The sequence below is a fragment of the Enoplosus armatus genome, chromosome 4 (assembly GCF_043641665.1).
Source record: "Enoplosus armatus isolate fEnoArm2 chromosome 4, fEnoArm2.hap1, whole genome shotgun sequence".
Taxonomy (NCBI): Eukaryota; Metazoa; Chordata; class Actinopteri; order Centrarchiformes; family Enoplosidae; genus Enoplosus; species Enoplosus armatus.
This window is the reverse complement of record NC_092183.1, coordinates 13,165,407-13,186,849: the sequence shown is the minus strand read 5'-3', so window position 1 is coordinate 13,186,849 and position 21,443 is coordinate 13,165,407. Positions and strand designations below refer to the sequence as shown.

Below are 21,443 nucleotides of genomic sequence, written 5' to 3'. Positions count from 1 at the left end.
TGAGAAATAAAACAGGAAAAACACAAATTTACATTCTCCTCTTAAAAAAAAAGGAAACAAAAACAAACATGTAAATAACATTTTTTTTCTTCCAAAAATGAATTAGCCATTAGACATACAATACAATTACATAGATACATATTTTCAATACTGCACATTCAATCTGCCAAAAAAGTAATGATTACAAAGCCAACAAAGATGCTGCCATATATATAGAGAGATGTATGTACAATGATTATAGCATTCATAATTGCACTATGCCTCAATAAATGTAAATTACAGGCTTATGTTCTAGGGAATTGTTTAAAAAAAATAAAACATACTTAAAGTAACTTGTGAATGAGGAATTGCAAATCAGAGGTGCCAATCAGAAACTAGAAGGGCTTACTTTGGTACAAACTGAACATCAACACTCTGCCTTTTTACACAGGAATAAGCCAAATTTATTCTCCACCGCTACTGAAGTACAACAGTCAAGACAGCCGGGCTGTGATTGGACAACAGACACAGCTAAAATGTGACTGGATAGTCTGCAGGCCAGGGGGAGGGGTTTGTAGCCACACACAAGATTGTGATTGGACAGTTCAGCGCACTGGGTGGCATCCTCCTCTCTGACAGCCTGCTAACAAACTGTGGATTACGTCGATTGAGTTGAATACTTCAAAAAACACCAGGAATCAGTTGGTCGATCAATAAGTCAGTCAGTAAAGTCAGTCAGTCGGCAACACTTTTCATTTCATTAAAGTAGTAAACAGAGCAAAGTGGAGTCCGGTGCTTGAGTTGTTTTGGCATTGGCAATAAATATACTATTACCATAATAAAAAGCGTTAATGTGGCACAGTTGAACATGATCATTTAACAACATTGTCTCATAAATGATTACATCCCTTCAGTCTGTGTAAAGCAACCAGCACCGTCATGATCTTCATGACATGACAGAGCCTCCTCACCTGCTCGCTCGAAGCTCAGAGCGCATTTTTAAGCCAAATTTCTCTCACACTTTTGAAATTCATGGTTTTGTCGATGCAGAAGTCACTCAACACATTGTGTGTTGTGCTGGCTATTTCCCCCAAAATGTGGGGAATGCTCTACTCATCAGACGGTACCAAAGTCAGTGTAATGATAATAATAATGACTCAAATCAATCAATACCAAATCTATATGAAATAATTTAAAAATCACATTTTATCAAGAAACTTGCCAATCAGCTGTCAATTAGAGATTTGTTACATTGTTTTGGGTAAACGCCCAGGACGAAGCTTCAGAATGAACCGACAGGTAAGGAGGGAGGGTAAAAAATAAGGGAGGGTAAAAATAAGGAATTCTTCTTGTTCATAAAAAGGCAGGAGGGAGGGAGCACATTGCATTCATTCCAGCTCTGATGTATCAGAGTGACAGACAAAACAGACCTAACCTCAAGTGCTCAAAGTAGTTTCTTTCTTTCAAAAAACAACCTCCAAAAAGTTCACAATGCGCAAAGCCTAGAAATGAGCATCATTGCTGTAGATAGCACCCCCCCCCCTATATTTCATCAACTCCTTAAATAGCAAGATAACATTTACTTTGCTCACCCCTTGGGGACCAAGAGATCAACAAATGGCAAATAAATTAGTATTATGCAACCATTAGATTTTTTTCTCTGATTTTCTTTTCATGTGTGTGTATATGATGTATATATTTTCACAGATTGTGTCAGTCAGTGTGTGTTGAGGGCCTTCCTGTTGGCCGCCCTGCTCTCCGCTCTACACCAGGTTGTACTCCTTTAGGTTGAGCTGCAGGATGGTGTCTTTGACGGCAGCAAAGACGAAACGGATGTTCTCGGTGTCAGTGGCACAGGTGAAGTGAGAGTAGATGATCTTATCGCTGTCTGGATTCAGGTCCACGAACATCTTGAGGATAAACTCTCGCCCTGCTTGGGCGTCCCTCTGCGGACCTGGAGAGGGGAAGATGATGCTCCATGAATACAGTTGCCAGAAGATACAATGAGCTGTTTCTCATTACAAACTGCAAGTTCTCTCTACTGTTTACACTGTCTGTATTCACTTGACCAAAAACAAAAAGATTAATTTTTAAATACAAATAAATACAAAATAATAAAATAATTTCAATACTCACTGCAATGAAAACAAAAATCAGTGTGGGACAAACTTTCTATTCTGAAGATGCAGATGTTTATAAATACTTGTATTATTATTGAAAGCTTTCCTGTTATGTATTACTTTGATCCATTTCAGATTGTGCAATAATTGTCACATTTGAAGGGGAATGTTATGTCATGGCTGAAATAAATGAAATCTCAAACTTAGGCACACAATTAACCAATATATCACTGACATATCAAATACTGTAAAATGTATCAGGCAGACATTTTTAAACTGATTATCAGACCAATGTCATATTATACTGTTGGTATTTAGGTGTTATGTTTGTCAGCATAATACAGTCTACAATCTATTACTGACCAAGACATGCCAATATATGGACACACTATCACTATTAAGTATCAATATTGGCCCAATACTATTCTTATGGCTGATATCGGGATGAATTGGCATTTTTATGTAACTTATTACATCAAAAACAGGCAGTTTTGCGCTTGCGTTTGAACTAAGTCTCAAAACAGAAATGCACTCTGCATCACTGTGGAGCAACACAGGTGGTCATCACTGACATCTGTTAAACTTGGCAAGAAGACCTGTCATAGTGTGCAAACTAGCAGCGAAGGAGAGCTTTGTGCTTGGTTCAGATGTTTGAATGTTGGGGTGGACTGAGCTGAGACGACGCTGCTGTTACTCACCATCATACTCTGGAAAGTAGTCGACCAGGTGAGAGTACATGATCTTCTCCTCCAACAGGTCCTTCTTGTTGAGGAAGAGGATGACGGAGGAGTTTTGGAACCAGGGGTATGTGATTATTGTCCTAAACAGAGCTTTGCTCTCCTCCATCCGGTTCTACAGAGAGAGTGTGTGGATGTGTGTGAGGAGAGAGAGAGAGAGAGAGAGAGAGAGAGAGAGTTAATCACTTAATTAAACCACAGTCTCTCATACTCATTAAGTACAGATTTTAATAAACGTTTTACCGCACCAGAGGGAGAGCACTAAAGATGAGAGAGAAGGGCGGCCACGTCGCCTTCAAGTGTTTAATTTCTCCACTTGCACTTCATTTCAGTGTTTAATTGAACAAAACAACCATTCTGAAAGCAAGTCTTAAATATCACACAGCCACTACTGCACTGTATTAAGAGTGCTAAACGGAATATCTCCTGTATATGATAAAAACTACAAGTACTACAAGTACAGAGGACCTGTAGCTGGTCAGTCTTCTCTTCCTGCAGTTTGCAGGCTCGTAGTAACAAAGGAAGGAAAACGCACGGGCACAAAAACAAGACAACACACACCTGCTCATTAATACACTTAAACAAACTGACACACATCCTCTTAAGAAGGAGATGTGGCCCACGGCACGATTCAAAACAGCTGCCTGATTATTTACAAATGCTTTCCAAGGGAAAAAAAGGTGGAGCACTGGCAGGCAGGAGGAGAATCTGATTTCCCTTGTTTTAAATAAGAAATAGCTTTTCATCTTCAGAGCCTGAACTCATCTTCCACATCACATAAAATAAGAAAGCATTTTAATAGGTCACTTTAGTGTAGTTATTAAATTGACTTGCTGTTGTTTGTCACAAATAAAACGAATCACATTTTGTGTGTGTGTGTGTGTGTGTGTGTGTGTGTGTGTGTGTGTGTGTGTGTGTGTGTGTGTATGTGGGTTTATCATTCACCTCGTTGTCTGATTCCACCAAAACCTGGTCGTACTCGCTGAGCGCTACCAGAAACATGATGGACGTGACGTTCTCAAAGCAGTGGATCCACTTCCTCCTCTCCGACCTCTGACCTCCAACATCCACCATCCTGTCATGGCAGCAGCATCCAGGAGAGAGAAGAGAGTCACTGCAAGCACTTACATTGTTTGCACGTCTATTTGAATCTCTTCAACATATATATAAAAACAAAAAGAGAAAGGCCAAAGGGAATCAAACATGATGACTTTAAATCTATGATATAAATAGACTTGTTGTAGCCAAAAAAGTGTGGGAATGTTAGACTTGTTGGACTCCTTTAGGTCAAGTCAGTAGTTGTAGTTGTCTGTTATTATATGAATGGTTATGGAGTCTAAACGAGGGTATTTATTTTGACACTTCCTTGTTTATTTTCTGTGTTTTTACTAACTTCCACGGCTGTACAGGCCAAAGAAAAACACACAAAGTAGTAAGTGGGACTTGTGTATATATTTCTTTACTCACCTGAATATGACACTCTGCAGGTCAAATGGGTATTCAATGATGCCCGTGGTGGGGACTCGAACCCTCAACACATCCTGCTGGGTGGGAAGGTAGACCGGCTCGGCGATCCGGTCCAACGCATTCAGGTAACTACAGACACAGAGGATGTATATTTGTCAAAGTCTTGTATTTCACCTTAAACGCATTTAGAAAAGTCTTCCCTGACATTTCTTATAGTTCACTTCACACTGAGTTTATGAGTCTGATTTTTACATCTGTGTCCATTGTGTTGTATTCCGCTCTACTCACTATTTAGTCGAGTCTGAGAGTTGGTATTCCCTCCTTCGATCGTAGCACTCCTGGATGCCCGGGTCATTCCATAAGCTCTTGATTGCATCTACGTAAGCATTCTCGAACATGGAGATCTTTTCTACGTCCACCTCTCTCACAATGTTGGCGTTGCCCTGGAGGGAAGAAACAAAAGAGAAAAACTGCAACCATTTACTGAGACGCACATCTTTATTTAACAACACCAAAAGTAATACTTAATTTATTAAAACTTCCTCAAGTTTTTTGATCATCTAAAAACAGTAACTATGAAAGACAATCAACATACAGGTTATGCAGTCCTAATTATCGCTAGTTTATTTTTTCACTCACATATTCTATATCCAGAAATGTCTTTACACCCCTAGGCTCAGTGTGGACCTAATATCTGAAGCTCAAATCCCGCTGGGCCTATTAAGGGAAAAGTTTCGCCGCCCCAGATTCCAGTTAAAACTCTCCTGTGTCCCATGATAAGAGATCAACATGTGCCTGAACGTTGAAACAGTTCCTCTTTCACATACTGCATTAGTAATATATTACAATGTATACTTAATTTCACTGGCTATTATCATAAAAAAGACAGCTATTATGATAACAATGCATTAGCATGATGATAGTCATCGTCATGTAAACCTTATCTTTACAAAGGACACCTCCAGTGAGTAGTCATACAGTATGACTGAACTCAAACAAAACAATCAATGTTATTCTTATCTAACGTGCTGTCATGGATGTGGAACTGGCAGACTGCAGTAAACAGAGAATCATAGCAGCAAAAAATTATATGATGTTACACCTTCTGAAATAAAGTAGTTTTATTTTCTAATGTATTGCCTTGTCTCATATCAGCAACTTGTTTCTTTATTCTTACAAATTATGATGCAACTTTTATTATTTTTCAGTGGTCTTCATCGTAAGAACTACAAAAATATAACATTAGCAAGGAAGTCATGTCATAGAAGAGAAAACAGGTATCCAGTAATTATTTTAATGGGTGGGCTTGATTAGCCTCCCAGCCAACAATCATGACATTTACTATAAATGCCCAGAAAGCGGGTGTAAACACGATGGACAGGTTTCATTTTCACTTCCTTTGTGATGTCAGTGAACTCCTTTGTCAAAAGTTCCTGTTTTAGCCTCATTATGTATATGAGAGCACAGGGATGTTGGACACAAAGTAAGACAGGCATTCAGTACTTTTGTTGTACTTTTTGTCTACACTGTACACATAACTTCCATTTCATCATACACTTAATTTTGTTGTTTGCTGTTCTTAAGTACTTTCATAGTACAATTGTACACTACTCTACACAGTACACATACTTCTACTGCGTTCTAAATGTCTCATACCAAACCTTAATATGTAAACACACACAACAGCCATTGATAGTCCAGATACTGGATGCAGTATGAAGGAGCTGATGGTAAACTGGAATTTAACACTTTTAATCACAAACTGTCATGTGTTTTTTTTTTGTTTGTTTTTTTAATAAAAAGGGATTACAGCAGCATTATTGAGGGATGTACTTGGTTCTTATGGTGTTCAAAGTGGCTAAAACGATGGTGAAATTGCTGGACTGAAACAGCACATTCAGTTTCATTCTTCATGGGCGTGAGGGAAGCGAAAGCACACATGGGGAATGATGCTCCACCACAACAGCAGAGATTCAGAAAGCTGCTCAAGTTAAATCCAAGTTGTGGTGCCATTTTAAATCTCGCAGTTTATACTCAGCGTTATCTAACGCACACCTGGCAGACAGGTGTTTGAGATTTGGCTCCCCTGTCTGTGTCTTCAGCATCAAGTTGTTTTTACATTATGAATTTGATGCAAGACAAAGGTCCATAACCTAAATGTTGTGTCTGCAATTTAACCCTTTCTTTCACAAAATCTCAAAAGTTTAAAAGAAAAAGCTGCTGTGACTAAAAACTGTTTGTAAACTGTCAATATAAAGTCAGATATACAGTGGTAGTAATGCAACCAGCATGTGGCGACATCTGTTATGTGGCAACACAGCCTTCAGAAATCTGCCTATAAAGGTCTGCCATGATTATTCAGAAAAACACAACACAACACACAACAACTTCTCGTGTAAATTATCACTGACTGCATCAACCAAATGTTCTGCGCTGTCCAGACCACTGTCAAATAAGCAACACTTAAACAATACCTAAAGCAGCTATGAGCACTTAAAGAATTTATTTAGCAACATGTTAGGAGGTGCCATTTCTATTACAATTATCAAAGTGAATAGTACATTTTAACCCCCTTTTTTCAGTGCATTATCAGTAAAATACTTGGTCCTAACCTTAACATCCCAAGATTATGATCTCATATCACACTAAAATCTACTAAATCATTTATCAATCTGTCCTAACCAAATCTCTACAAAGCCTTTGAGCAAACAATGTCTGACTGGAGTGTGGCTGAAGCAGCGTGGTCACCTGAAATGGTCTGATTTATTAATAAAAGCGTTGCTGAGGTGATGACTACTACGCTCCACTTACTTTCTTTTGTCAGTCTCACAGGGAACAAACTGTGAGCAAGAGGTCATTATGACAGCTCCCAAAGCTCTGACTACAACTCATACTCTCTCTCATACAAATGAGAAAGGACCTCATGAAGTGATGTTACAGAAAGTAACGTTGGGTGAGTCGTGTAGGGCAGGTCTCTCTTGTGTATCTGTGTGTGTGTATATGCACACATTGATTTGAGCGCATGGAAACACACAAGCAAACACAAATACACACAACAGTGTGATGGAGGACTGGAGTGCTTTAAGGACACAGGAAGTGTCAAAAAGGACAGGAAACGATTATGGATGGCTGTTCCACACAAGATAGACGGCACTCTAAAAATAAACAAGGACGCTGGGGAAGCTTTGTAGCGTCCAGTCTCCCTTTTACGCAAACTATTAGTCACCCTTCACTACAGATGTCATTTCAACTGAGGAATTCAAAATGGCTTGAGTGAAAGGATCTAATTTACCTTGTTGTGCTCATATTTGTAGGGGATCTTGAGCGTCTCCATGGCTCGGATCATGGCCTGCATGGCTGTGAAGATGTTCTGGTAGACCAGTTTGATGAAACCCCTTTTGTCCTCGTCAGAGTAGCCGGTGCCGTGGATAATCCTCATCTGTTTGATGAATGTGCTCTTCCCACTTTCCCCAGTGCCTGAGAAAATAGACAGGGAAAGGGGACAAATGAACAGTTTATTTATTTTGTAGCAAGGTTTCATTTGACCAGACAACACACACACACACACACACACACACACACACACACACACACTGTGTCAACATCTACACTCCTTAAATGGACATTTAGTCATTTATGACCTTCCTGGACCTCTGTGGGCAAAAAAGGAACTGCAACAACATAACAAAAGTCATGTTCTCACAATAAAACAATTAATTAGTTCATTAGAGTTGAGCAACTACAGGACAGCCATACAAATATTCACATATGGTGAATATTTGTATACATGCTGGTATTCTTGCAGATAAGAGTCCAATCAGAGCTGTAGTCCCACAGTTGGGATGGCTGCTTGGTCAGTCACCAGCCCAAATACAGAATATAGGGATGAGTTTTCTCCTTTCTATGTAACCTATGTCAGACTAGTCTCACGTCTGAATAAGCATCTTGGTCACTTTCACATAAAAGCCACAACAGTAATCTTACGAGGTCAGGCCTAGTAACACTTCGTATCACATTCAACATAAAATCACTGGAATAAATCGATCATCTTAATCATCATCTCTCAGAATTAGTTTACCAAATCAGGAAATACTGTGAAAGAACAAGCTTTAAGTTGTTGAGGAGATCAGTCTTCTCAGATCAGAGCAGTCTATAAAACCACAGTAATAGTCTGACCAACAACTTATTCTTTCACTTTTCATTCATGCCAACTGTGTGGACACACAGTATGTACTCACTCACTCATGCACTCAGTCAGTCACACATATAATATGTGTGCTGGCTACTTTCCTCTCAGCCTGTTTGCTTGGTCTGGTGGCAGACCAAGAACAACATCTCTCTCCTCTCAGTGGTGACAGAGACTATTTGGGTGTGAAGAGCTGGGGGTGTAGTTTCTCTTTGGTTCATTGAGAATCTTGGCAGACCAACACAACAGTCTAACTTTACCTCACCGCTAACTCTTGAATAACTTTGGCAGGAAGGAGTGTATGTGTGTGTTTTGCATGTCAGCGGCCAAGAGACGTGTGCTGCATTCTAGTGTAACCTACAGTCTGTTATAAAAGTCTGGATATGTTTCACTCCTTTGTACTGCATAACATAAACTCTATTTTAGCCAAATTAGCCTCTCTACTGTGGGCCCACAACACAGACTGAGCACTTTACAAGCTACAGACTAGTGCTGAAATACTATAACCTCAACAGCTTTCTATTGTAGGGTTCCAATTTAGACGCCTGTAATGAGCAGGGAAGTAATGACAAAACTGGAGTTAGCACAGTTACCCTTAAAAGTGCACTTGAGCCAAGCGCTTAACCCTTAAAATCCTATTTACAAACTCATTTTCTAAAGTGCATGATGCAATGAGGAAATGCTACCATGTACACAGAAGCATCAGCATATACTGTAGTTATTGTCCTACACAACTTTTTTTCCACCCACCTATTAGGTTGGATGAGGTGGTCTTGAAATATGAAAGTATGGCTACGCTAATTTTAGCCACTTATGTTGTTATTCTAACATAATAAAATACATTAAAACTAAATGTACTAAATTCTACACACATTCAACAGACGGGTTGTTCACACATGCTCCCGCTATTTGATTTTGAATTGCTTGTTAGTGCTGCATGCTATTGCTACACAAATACTGTTGGTTTATCCTTTGGTGCACTTTGAAATACCTTGTAGCACAAAAGGGTGGGTGGGACTTGTCACAACCTGCTTTTCACCCACGCACTCTGTCCACCCATAATTAACTATTACATTAACCTCAGCGACAAGCAGCAGTTGTTGCAGACCACAAGAGTTAATGCCTCACGGCATCCACCCTAAAAATAGACACATTCTATTTTTTAAACAGGCAAAGTGGAACAGTGAGTAATCTCAAAAACTTCAATTAACTGTGCCAGTGGGTTTTGGATTTGTACAGGCACAAATGATCTCAGGTGCTCTTGCGTGGCACAGTTCTGATCCCCTCACGGCTTTTCAAACACAGACAACGGGAGAGGACCTGATGTCCTCAAACAAGAAGAGGAATATGAGTGGTTGATAAAGTCATCCATAGACAGAAACCTTTTTGAAACTTTGGCTTTGATTCCTCAAGTCTGACCTGATAAATTGGAGCAGAGATGCTGCATATCAGTTTTATACAAAATTGGAATGCCATGAATTTCAAGACGGCTGAGTCTACTTTTAAAAAGTTGAATGTGTGGAGTAAATGTTTCCTCTGGGGATCCACCCATTCAAGAAAATGTTCCCCACAGAATAAACTTAATTTAGTACAGTATTTTATACAGGTTACCTTAGGTTAGAAACAATGAGAAGGTTGTACAGTATTGAACAAACAGCAGCTGTGTGAATAATAAGAAAATGATTCAAAAGCCTTAAAATATTGAAGAAAACAATTTCTCCAAAATAATTCAGGATCGCTTGACCACATCTGGGTCCTGGCGGATCAGACAGTGAGTATGCTAGGTTTGAGTGTGCTGGCCGTTAGAGGCTGCTGAGTCACCTTTCAAACCAATGCAGTGACCCAGGATTAACCTGGTGTTTGAATGGATTGACATTACATCCGAGGTGAGTACGTCTGATCCGGCTCCTTGTCTGGAAGCCAAGCCCCAGGACTCGTGAACACAGTCGAGGGAGAAAAGAAAAGACAGACTCTGTGTCTCTGTGGTGCATTCACTTACTCATGAGATACTCTGGACATTCGAAACTTGACTGTGAGCTAACAGATATTCACAACCTGCTGTCCCAAACTTAACTGCTAAAAGAAACAAAAGGACCTGAAAGACACTGAAAAGGCTGTTGTTCATTGGCCGCAAGACAAGTCTTGGAATTTGTGTTTCCACTGCCCCTGAATGCACCACGGCATTAGTGTCAGCTATGCACAGAGACACCTGCAGCTGTCTTCTTAAACCGAAAGGTATAAAGGATGCAAAAACACTGATATGATGCTCGAACATAAAAAATGCATGAGTGAAGATAATTCACCGCCAAGAGCTTAGCAGCACCTCAAGAAGAGAGTTTACACACAGAGCAGAGGGGGGCATACTGTGGTTTCATACTCACGTTTACAAATGCATTAGTCTAAATTGCAGTGTCTCTATCTACAGTCTGTAGTATCTGAGCAGTAGTCAGACCAAATAATACTTACTTAATTCAGATTAACCCTTCGTCTACATTATGGGGTCACTTTTGCAGGTTTGGCAAATTTGCTCTTCTCCATCTCAGTTACTTGAACATGATTTTGAGTGTTTGCATTAGATTTTAATCGGGTGACAGGATAAGAAAGAGGAAAACGTCCGGCTATGACGCCATGCTGAGCAACAACAGTCTTCTCGCTAAGTTTGCTAAGTTTGAAATAACTGTTTCTCAAACTACCCCAAAACTTTAAAAAGAAAATATGAATTATGTGACCAAATAAAGAACGCACTTCCCCCTCACTGTCAGTGTACATGCTGCAGTAAGCACTTTCACTGGTTAAGCAGTGATGTGTGTGTTGCAGACCAGGAATTAACCCATGTTTAACAGTCTCAATTAAACTATGGGAAATCCTATAAAATGAAATTGAACTTGATCTTTTATTGAGCAGTTGAAACTGTTGTAGAAATGATCTCAGGAGTTTTTGTTTTTCACTTTCATAAAGAAACTCACTCCTGTGGGTGTCAAATCGATTCAGTGTTAATGGCAGGCAGCCTTTAGCCAGCACCAGCAAATCTCTAGACAGAATGCGAGGCAGAGACATGAATCCAATAAAAATACTGCGGTGTACCCACGTACCTTACCAGACAGCAGTCTGGTGTTCTCCACCAGCGTTCACAGTGTGAATATCTACATGTTAGTGTGAGTTATTTTAGTTTAGGACAACTAGATGTCAATAATGCACAGTCATAAGTGTGAAAAAGATGCTGTTCATATCCTGTCAATGCCATGCAAGACCTTGGTTATACTGGAGAAAATGAACCTGTTGTAATGTAATTGAATCATATTGTAAAATTATAAAAATAGTTTATAAGTTTTAAGTTGTTCTTGCTAATTCTGCACTTTCTATTGCTGCACTGTTAACTTGGCTGCATTCATACAAGAATCATATGACATCTTTAGTGCTTCCTCTCACAATTACAACCATGTGTTTGTTAAAAGCTTGTTAAAAGTTTGCGGTTGACTTTGTTCAGTTGCAGCCTTGACAAAGTTCCCACAGCTTTCATTTGTCTGATAAAAGCAGCTGACAGTGATTGGGTAGATCAACACTTTTGCAAATGTTTTTGACAGATGATATGCAAAATTTGAGTGCAAACGTGCAGATCATGATCAGAACATGTTGTAATGCTGCAATGATTTTAAAAAGCTGCTCAGCTGTGCAAAGGTTGAAGACAGTTAAGCAGATATTTTCTCTGACTATAGACATAATCTAAGTTGTTCATAACTGTCTGATTTACCTTCAAATCCTGTCATCCCACTTATGACACTATGATTTTATCTGTGTGTATGTGCAAGTGTATAAAGGGGGACAGGCATCACAAACTAGGTCCAATGCTCTCTTGAGGATTCGAGCTGGGCTGTGCCACTTTTGTAATTGAGCAATTTTGAATCAATTTAGCAGATGGAGACAGATAATTATTCATCTTTAACCCTTTTGACAGATGTTTGACATCTCAATGCTAAATAAACAGAGGTCAGATGTATGCAATACATGTAGAAATGTACTATGCAGCAATTATATATCTCTTTCTCTGAATTTTACTGTTTCCCACAAGGGTAAAATTTGACTATTTAAATTTTTCATACTATGCTGAAATAGTAGCCCTAGTAGAAAAAGAATTTTCTGGTTATTTCAGTACAGGTGACAATAGCAACATCTAAAACAGGTATCTAAACAGGTGTGGCCTCAATGGGCATAAAACAATATTGAACCACTTTGTGAGGTAAACTTTGAACAAATTATAGGCGTAATATAAAATAATGAGCTACTAAAATACACCATCATCCTAGGTCACCCCACACTGTGCATGTGTTCTTTCAGTAGTTTCAGTTTAGTGTGTCGTGTATGTACAGTAAACATGTTCCAATGAGGCAAAGCGTCTCTAGTTACAAGTATTGTATTAATGATCCACACAAACATTGTGCAAACATGGATGTCATGCTAAGGATTATGGGAATTAAGTTAGTTTTAAAAAGTTCCTGTTCTGCAGCTGACTTTCGGGTCTTAGATGTCAGAGCATCCTTTAGTTTTCAAAACATCTGTGCTCACAGCTGCATTCCCAATTCAGTAATATCCTAACTGTCTAACACAAACCAATTTGGTTTCCCATTCCCTTTCTTCAAGAACACACATTCTCCATTTCTTTCCGGTCTCCAGTCTCTATGTCACCATTCCCAGTCTAAGTTGCTGCTTTCCACTCTTCCTCATTCGTTTTGAACTTCCCATGACTGCACAGGTTTGGAATCTCTGCTAATGTCACGGAGCCACAGTTTCTACCTTCTTTCCCCTGTCACTTTACATTTCTCCAGACTTAATATCGTGCTTAAAGAGCAGAAGTTCACTTTCCTCAAAAATAAAGACAAGAGAACAACCTAAGTCTAGTGGTATTCATCATTTTTTTTTTACCAACATGTAACATGTAATTCCCCTCAAATAAGGTTTTACTGCTCAAATAAAGCTAAATCCCATGCCATCTACAGTCACAGTGACGATAGTCTCATAAAAAGGTTGAAAGTGTAGGTTTCCATTCAGAATTGATTGATTTGTGTGTCCTGCACATTTCAGAAAGTTTGGCAAGTGAAGGATAAGTGCTCTTATTTATCTCAACAACTAGTCAAGTGCACTCCAAGCACTGTCCACTACTCCTCCAGAGGAGCAGCCCAGTCAATGAGCCTTGATTTGACAACAAGAGTTCACTCATGGCCCACAGAAAATTCTAAATATGCAGACTTCACCTACTCAATTTTTGCTGGGTTGTCAATGGGAGGGCCTCGGATTAACTCTCTGTCCTCACAGCCGTCTCATTTCTCTAACAGAAACATGTCAAAGGTCTTATTCACCTCTTAATATTATTATAATGCACCACTTTAATCTGACAAAATTGTACTTTGTTTGGAGGTGTGTCCATTTTGGCTTATGTTCTGGTTGCTGTTGAGGTACACTTCAGCTGTTAGCATCTTACTCTAACTTAATAAACTGCATATGTCCTACCCTGGCTAGCATGTGTTCATCAGTAATGTCAGTGGTTCCAAAACGTATCAGTTACAATTCAATTCAATTCAATTCAAACAGCTTTATTGGCATGAAAGTTTCAAAAACAATGTTGCCAAAGCTTCAAAATACAATTTGTCCAAATAGTTACACCTGTGTTGTCTGATGTCCACTGAAAAAAGGTCCTTGAGAAACTTCATGTGCAGCAGTTTTTGAATCACTGAGTTATTTTATTTCACTAACTTCACATTGTTGTTATATTGTGGCATAAGTTATCTAAAGTTGTTGCTGAGATACAGCTACATTTTAGCACATTGTGTGGAAAAGTTGTTGAACTTGGTTGGTTAAAATGAAGCTGTGCGCATCAATAACAAAATGGATGATGACAGTGATTTGATTTTCAATTAATGTGTTTATGTTATGTTATGTATTGCTGGAGGAGATCAGTTTCAGTTAGTTCTTGCCGAGATGCCCCGCCTCATTCTTCTTCTGCTTTGGCGGACATCGATTTTTACAGGACTTTTCCTGAGTCACCTATCTTAGTGAAGCCTTTAGTATCTCTGACTCATTAGCTGGCTTTAAACTACGCGTGTGCCACACAGCTCCAAAGTGTTAGACTATCAACCCCCTCCTCATCCTCCCCACACTGCCACAACTCCTCCACTGGTCATCTGCCCAGGTTAAATGAGCGTTAATTTCAGTACATCTCCCTTATTAGTTTAAAACGCCTTAATGGATATTAGATGCACAAAGATGATGGATTAAATGTTTGCAATGTTTTTTTTAACTTGCTCATTTGTTGTGTTGTGTGGGCTTCAATGTACACCGTCCCTGTGGATACAAAGCAGTTAATGGGTTTAAAAGACTATAAGTGCAAAGCCAAGATGATCTGTGATAAACCCAAGCGGTGGACATTTTGAAGAATCGAGAAAATTCTAAACTTGACTGGAGAGTTTTGTGCTGGATCCCACGGGACATTAAGCAATTAGTGAGTTTGAAACCCCACAATACACTGATAGCATATGGGTTAATGGAGCCATGTAGAGCATGCACATCTTCCTCCGGTTAACTCTCCCGCTAGCAGTGGGAGAAATGGACACACAAACACTTTCACTGTGAATTCAGAGCCTTGTGTATAAGCAGATATTTATTAATGAGACTGATTTAGCCATAACTGTTTTGTGAGCTCAGACATGCGCATGTTGGTGTATGTGTGTGTGTCTCTTCTGTCCACGATGGTCAGTCTGTTCTCCTGGTTTAGCCATATTCTTCACATTTCCTGTCTATTCTCCAGTCAGCCTCTATATGCTACCCCTTACATTGTCCCTACAACACCTCATGACAACTCCACTATTCCACTACTCCACAACTATCTATCGGTCAAAAAACTATACTTAGCTGGACAGAGCAGTACCTTCTTTCTGCAAATTACGTACAATGTAACTTTATCATTATATAAAAAAAAAAACATACAGTCACACATACAGTTAATCATTACAGGAAACTTCTTACTCTGCTACTTAATGGATCGCATCTTCCCTACAACTCAATATTCAAAGACATTAATTGTAAGCATCCTGTCATTAGAGGCGTGCTACTAAACCACTCTGAAATGTAATAGCCTGTATTGATAGGGCCAACTGATAAGCAGCTACTGCACAAAAAAATAAATATTGCATATGAATCATAATCATTAACTCTTTGGTTTGGGACATCAAATGTTTTATATCACATAGGAACAGTGGCTAATCATTGATTAAATGCTGTATACTCTTATGAGAAATACAGTTACATCCTCAAACTTACTCACTTTTTGTATTGGGTCACTGGCTGTTTATGTGTTTGCATAACGGGCGAATTGTTGGGTATTAAAAGAGATTAGTGGGCAACAACAACACAATTATTTGTCCATAGTTAACAAGGGAGGTGGCAGTCAGCTCCTTCAAATCCTGTTACGGGAGATTCATTTCATCATTTTGTATTAAACAGGAGGGCAAAGTGGAAACTGTTCTCCTTCAAACTCTCAGAAGCAGAAACCCTACGTGCCGTCTTCAGAAAGTAGTCTGGCTGATGTGATCTTAAGTCCCAGCCTGCTGCACCACCTTCTCCTCTTTTCTAAAAGGGACTGAGAAGAGGAGGGCAGGAAGAGAGGTTTCTGGCACCACTCTCCACAACCGCGGTCATCACAACTAATGGGCTTTTCGTTGAAAATCTAATTAAAAAACGGGATGGTGAGTAGATGACTTGTTTTTCCTTAAATTTCTCCAGTATGACTAATACTTCTCGACGGGATTGGCACCACCCGCCCCCCTGATTTCTCAACCCCACACTGTAAAAATACACAGGTAGCATAAGATAACTAAAGGTTATTAAAGATTTTATGGCACCATTATTTTATGATTATGCGTTAAATCACAGGTGGCTGAAAAAGAAGCACTAGATAAAAAGAAGGAGCATCTACTTCAACCCACTGTGTCTCTCCTACTGCTGCAGTTGGTTTGAGAATGATTAAAATGAATGAATATATATATAAAAAGATGGGCACGTGGGCATACCATCACACAAGCTTCTACATATGATAGGACAGCATGCTTCCAGCCTTGCTCCACAGACTGACACCTGTGATATAATCATTGCCAGGGTTCGGTGTGAAGCTGCAATACTGTCTTGATTACTCCCAATAAAACGTTAGACTTTGGCCCAGTCGATATTTGACACACTCACAAGCACACCACCTGGATGGGGCCTCCGGGCCTGGCTATACAGGTTGCTGTCAGGCCAGCACGGAGAGGTGAACAGGTAAGAGTTAAGTAACTGGTAAGCATACGTTTCCTGGAACACTAACCTTTCGCAGTTATTCAAATCAGGTGGTTTTTACACCGGGAGCCCTACAGGCCTGCTGGGCAGCATCTCCTCCCTCTGCTGACCTGCCAATCTGTGCACTGAACTCACACAGCACCGACATGCCTCAAACACACACTCCCCAACTTCACTCAGGTGGGAAGTCCCATTAATAGACCCCCACCTTCGCCTACCCCCCCCCCCCGTCCGACAAAGGTATTTCTGGTGAGAGGAATTTGGGCTTTGCACCCCCCCCCCCCCCCTGTGTTTCTCCCTCCCGAGCTTACCGAGAAGCAACAGTTTCAGTTCCCGGCGTGCGTCCCTCTTATCCCGGCGGAGCTGCCTTTCGATCTCGTCGTTGATCCGCCTGGCTTCTTTCGCCTCCTCGCTGAGGCAACACGCCATTATGGATTCCAGGGTCATTCTCTCTCCTTTTATTTCTATTTTTCTTTTTTTAAACACGCACTTTTCCGCTTTTTCCTCTTACTGAGTCATTCAGATTTCAGATTCGTCGGAGTAAAAAATAAAAAACAAACAAACAAACAAAACGGAGGCTTGTGAATGCCAAATAACGTCCTCATACAGGCCTACTTGTGGCGAAATAACGCGTGGACGCCCTTTTAATGAGCCTGAACAGCGCACAGATTGTGGTGGAAAGGAAAATTAGATATTTGAGAAATTATTGACCCCCCCTCCCCACCCCCGTTTCGGTTCGCTTTTCTGGGCCTCCCGACAGCTTCAAAACAGTGTCCACAGCGGTTTGAGTTGCATATCTGTCCAATCTTAATTGGTGTAATCTGCTTTTCCTTCTCAATATGATCAACAGATCCTTTTAAGACACATCCTCCGTGCTGCTCTGTGTGATCTCGTTAAGCGTTGCCATCCGTGCCCGGCCACCCCTCTCTCTCTCTCTCTCTCTCCCTCTCCTCAAAGTCTTCAATGTTGATATTTTTCAATCAACAAAATCGCCTGTGTTCAAGGTATCGTACGTGGATGGGGGCAACCGGAAAAACACATGAATAAAGCTGTCCGTTTATTTTCCAATGGCTCGGCTCCCGGGCGTGGTAAAGCAGAATATGGCGGACTTTCACTCCAATCCGCTAGGCTGGGACACAGTACAGTTATCGCTCTCTGTCTGCTCAAAAAAAAACCCAAGAAAGCCACACATAACATAGCATTTCAGCCAGGAGCTCTCGATGCCCGCAACGGAAATATATCCCAGTCTGAGTTAAAAGGCGTCCATGGCTCAGTAGCGGGATGACAAGAAAGGCTCCAACGCCGTGTTGTTGCTCTTTCTCCCCACAGCCAATCTTCTCCTTTTCCTCAATTCTCTTCATGTATTTTTATTACAGAGGCCATCCACTCCTCCGCTGGCAGGGTGACGTCGGCCTCCCATCGACTAGGGGGGAGTGTCACGTCAAACAAACGCCACACAAGTATTTATACCCCAACCTGTGGAATAGAAAATGTGTATGAATGGAGGAGCTGAACTCGTGTCTCTGCGGCCATGTGTGTGATAGATTCCGCTTAAATTCAGTTTTTGCGCTGACTTTGTGGGAGAAAGTCACATTACAGGCCGTGACAGTAAATATGATGTATTTTAATGGAAAACAATTTATGACAGTATATGATTTTCTGCAAATACAACTCATTTTTGGTGCATGTTTGTGACTGCATGATAACCACCATCATCTAGCACAGTCTGAGTGTGGACACAATAACATGGACACCTGTATGCTGTCTTGTAAATATTCCCTTTGAGAATAAGTTAGACTTTTGTTGAGACTATAAAGTGTGCAGATTGCAGTGCTATTGTTTTGGATTGCTTGATATTGTGAAGAAATCCTCAAAATATAGAATCAAATCTCTGTCTCAATAAAATCACAATATTAAACTACTATTTATTACATTAGTTGGATTGAATTGTGTTATATTGTACAGGTGTCCTTTGAATTGTGTTTACCCTGTGTAATTGCTAGATCATCTTTTCCATATGCCTTTAACAAACTGGAGAGCTATACAGCAGCTGTTGGTCACATTATTCTAACAATAGGCCCACACACTTACACATTGATGTAATGATAAGTAGATAGATGGATGTTAGAGGCCATATCATGTATCCACAGTTGTTCCATTATGATAACCCCCACTGCTCTTGCCTGTGCCAAGTTATCAGTGAATTTAGCTTTGAACTACCTGCCTTTTCCACTACCAAACAATTGGCTGTCATTACCCGCTCATTATTGGAAAGATAGTCAATCAATATTATCAGTCAACACATTCTTGTTTTGGGATTGGGGCTACAGTGGACTTCTCAAGACCTGCCCTAAAAGTAATGAGCTTGGGTCCCAAGCAACACACTGAATTTCTCATTTGAATCCCTGTCAGATTAAGGACCAGAGCCGTGGCTGTAGAATGAGTTGCAGACCTGCTTTATTGGCCAGTTTTGGTTTAAAGGCTTTTTGTGTTTAAAGCCTGCCTGAAAACTTGCCAGCTTTGTTTCTTGGTGGGTCACACACTGTAATGCTGACTCAATTACAAATCATTTCACTTCTCTGCTTCGCCTCTTACTTTGAGAAATAGCCACACTCTCCACTAACCTTCAAATGGAAACATAAGTCTAGTGAAATTAGCAGATGGGCATTCGCAGGGCAAAGTTCAGGAGTTTTTAACTGCATCATAAAATATCTACAGTACTATAAGTCTCCACACCAGTCCTCGTGACGGTGTGAGTGAGCCAAGTGGATCTTGCACCATCAAGTCAGAGATAAGGATTAGTGAAGTGAGAACGCTTGTTTACATGAGCTGCTTTTGTTTTGCCTTACTTCACTGAAAGTGAGTGAAGTACTGTACATGTAAGTCAAGGCACATTACACCAGGGGATCTCAAACATTTTATTATAATAGATCCTACAGCAGACAAACTTTAATCAAACAACAGACAAACTAACTCCTTTTGTACGTAAAAAGAAAATAGTATAGTAGTCATACATAATCAAATTTGGAATCTGCTAAGCATTGAAATAGCATGTTTGTTTGTAATACCATCATAAGATTATAATCAACCTTATTTTTCTGTAAAATGTCTGACAAACTAGTTTGAGATTTTAACTGTATTCATATTCACTTAAACCATTTGCTGCAAACAGAATTGAGGTCATCTCACATAGGTATTGAGCAGTGTTGATTGTATCCTAACTAAGTGGCCTATTTAGACCATTTAAATGGGAACATCCCAGTGACTCAGTGCTTAATTGCACGTAATGCATTCGTTTAAATCCAGCTCATGAAGTCAAAGCCATTCTTATCTTTCCTTTATCTAACAAGCATGAAAAAAATCTGAGTAGAATGAAGCATGGAAAACATGACATGAAAAGAAAAACTGTAAAATGGTTCTAGTAGAATTAATGTTAGCTGTCCAGGGACCTGTCTGATTCGTCCCAGATTTCCAGCTTGGGGAGCCAGTCAACCTGTGCCTGTAATGAAGGTCAACCAACCAGCTCTCCAGAGAGGCATCCAGCCACAGGTCGGTAACATTTCAACCTGTCATGGGTTCAGCATTGTCGGGTTTAAAGTTGAAATTACCCTTTAAACAATTGCATCATGTTGTTGACTGAAAACCAAATTATACCAGTTTATTTTTCATCAACTAGAAATGCAGATTTTAAATGAGCTTCACATGTCCCCAGTCAAATGTATTATGCACATACTGTATAGTCTTTACTTTGAACACACAACTTTCTTGCATCCTTCTATGACATCGGACAGAGTGAAGATAGAGTACCGAGATAATGATGATATCTGCAAAGAAAAGTTTGAGCTTTTGGTTGTTGGTTCTTCTCCAGACAATGTTAAGGCTTTCAGAGATTTATTAGTAGCACACTGAGGGAAAACATGCATAAATATGAAATTTGAATAACAGCATATACAATGGATGGATGTCAGTGTCATTAGCCACACTGTGTCAGATGAGGCTAGGCCTATTAAATATGCTGTATACTGTACTTTCTGCATATAAAGTATATTTAATAGGCCTATTAGATATACTGTATATGCAGTATACAGAAAGTACAGTGTATAGTATGGAAGCTTATAGGGGACTATATTAAAATGATAATGTAGACTTGAAAATGAAAATATAATTCCACAATATTGTTTTATTTTTCCACATATGTATGTGTTATTTGAGTAAAATGTTTATTGAAATATGTTCAATTTTACAGCCAGCAGTTATATCACATTTTGGGTGCATGTGAAATAAAATTGCATGCATGTATCTGAATTTGTGAATTGTGAAATTATTTGTGAACATAATTTCACAAGCTCAAAATATTAATAACCCTAATTTTGCTTCCATATAGGTAGCCTATGGTGTCCCGCCTACAGAGGATGATTGATGTCCTAACTGAAGACTCGCCTTGATGAGAGGACTGACAGATTGCATTTTCATTTTGACACCAAAAGAGCGGGGTGACATAAATGTAAATGCAATAGACTGGGGGCGCTGTTTTTCTTATTGCATTTGAATATTGTCAACTGTACAGCAGGTTAAGTCTTTGAAAATAAAATGTCAAATGCCATTTTCATTTTCAAACTGTTAGAAAATTTC

At 39.7% G+C, this 21,443-nt stretch overlaps 1 protein-coding gene across 1 annotated transcript; it reads right to left on the bottom strand.

Moving 5' to 3' along the window:
* Positions 1 to 98: 98 nt before the first annotated feature.
* LOC139284255 (guanine nucleotide-binding protein G(q) subunit alpha) lies at positions 99 to 17,438 on the bottom strand. The gene is made up of 7 exons (XM_070904465.1): positions 17,123 to 17,438; positions 7,596 to 7,780; positions 4,592 to 4,746; positions 4,304 to 4,432; positions 3,782 to 3,911; positions 2,798 to 2,951; positions 99 to 1,933 (listed from the first exon to the last, which is right to left on the bottom strand). The coding sequence occupies exons 1-7, from the start codon at positions 17,256 to 17,258 to the stop codon at positions 1,743 to 1,745; spliced, it is 1,080 nt and encodes a 359-aa protein (XP_070760566.1). The 5' UTR covers positions 17,259 to 17,438; the 3' UTR covers positions 99 to 1,742.
* Positions 17,439 to 21,443: the final 4,005 nt, after the last annotated feature.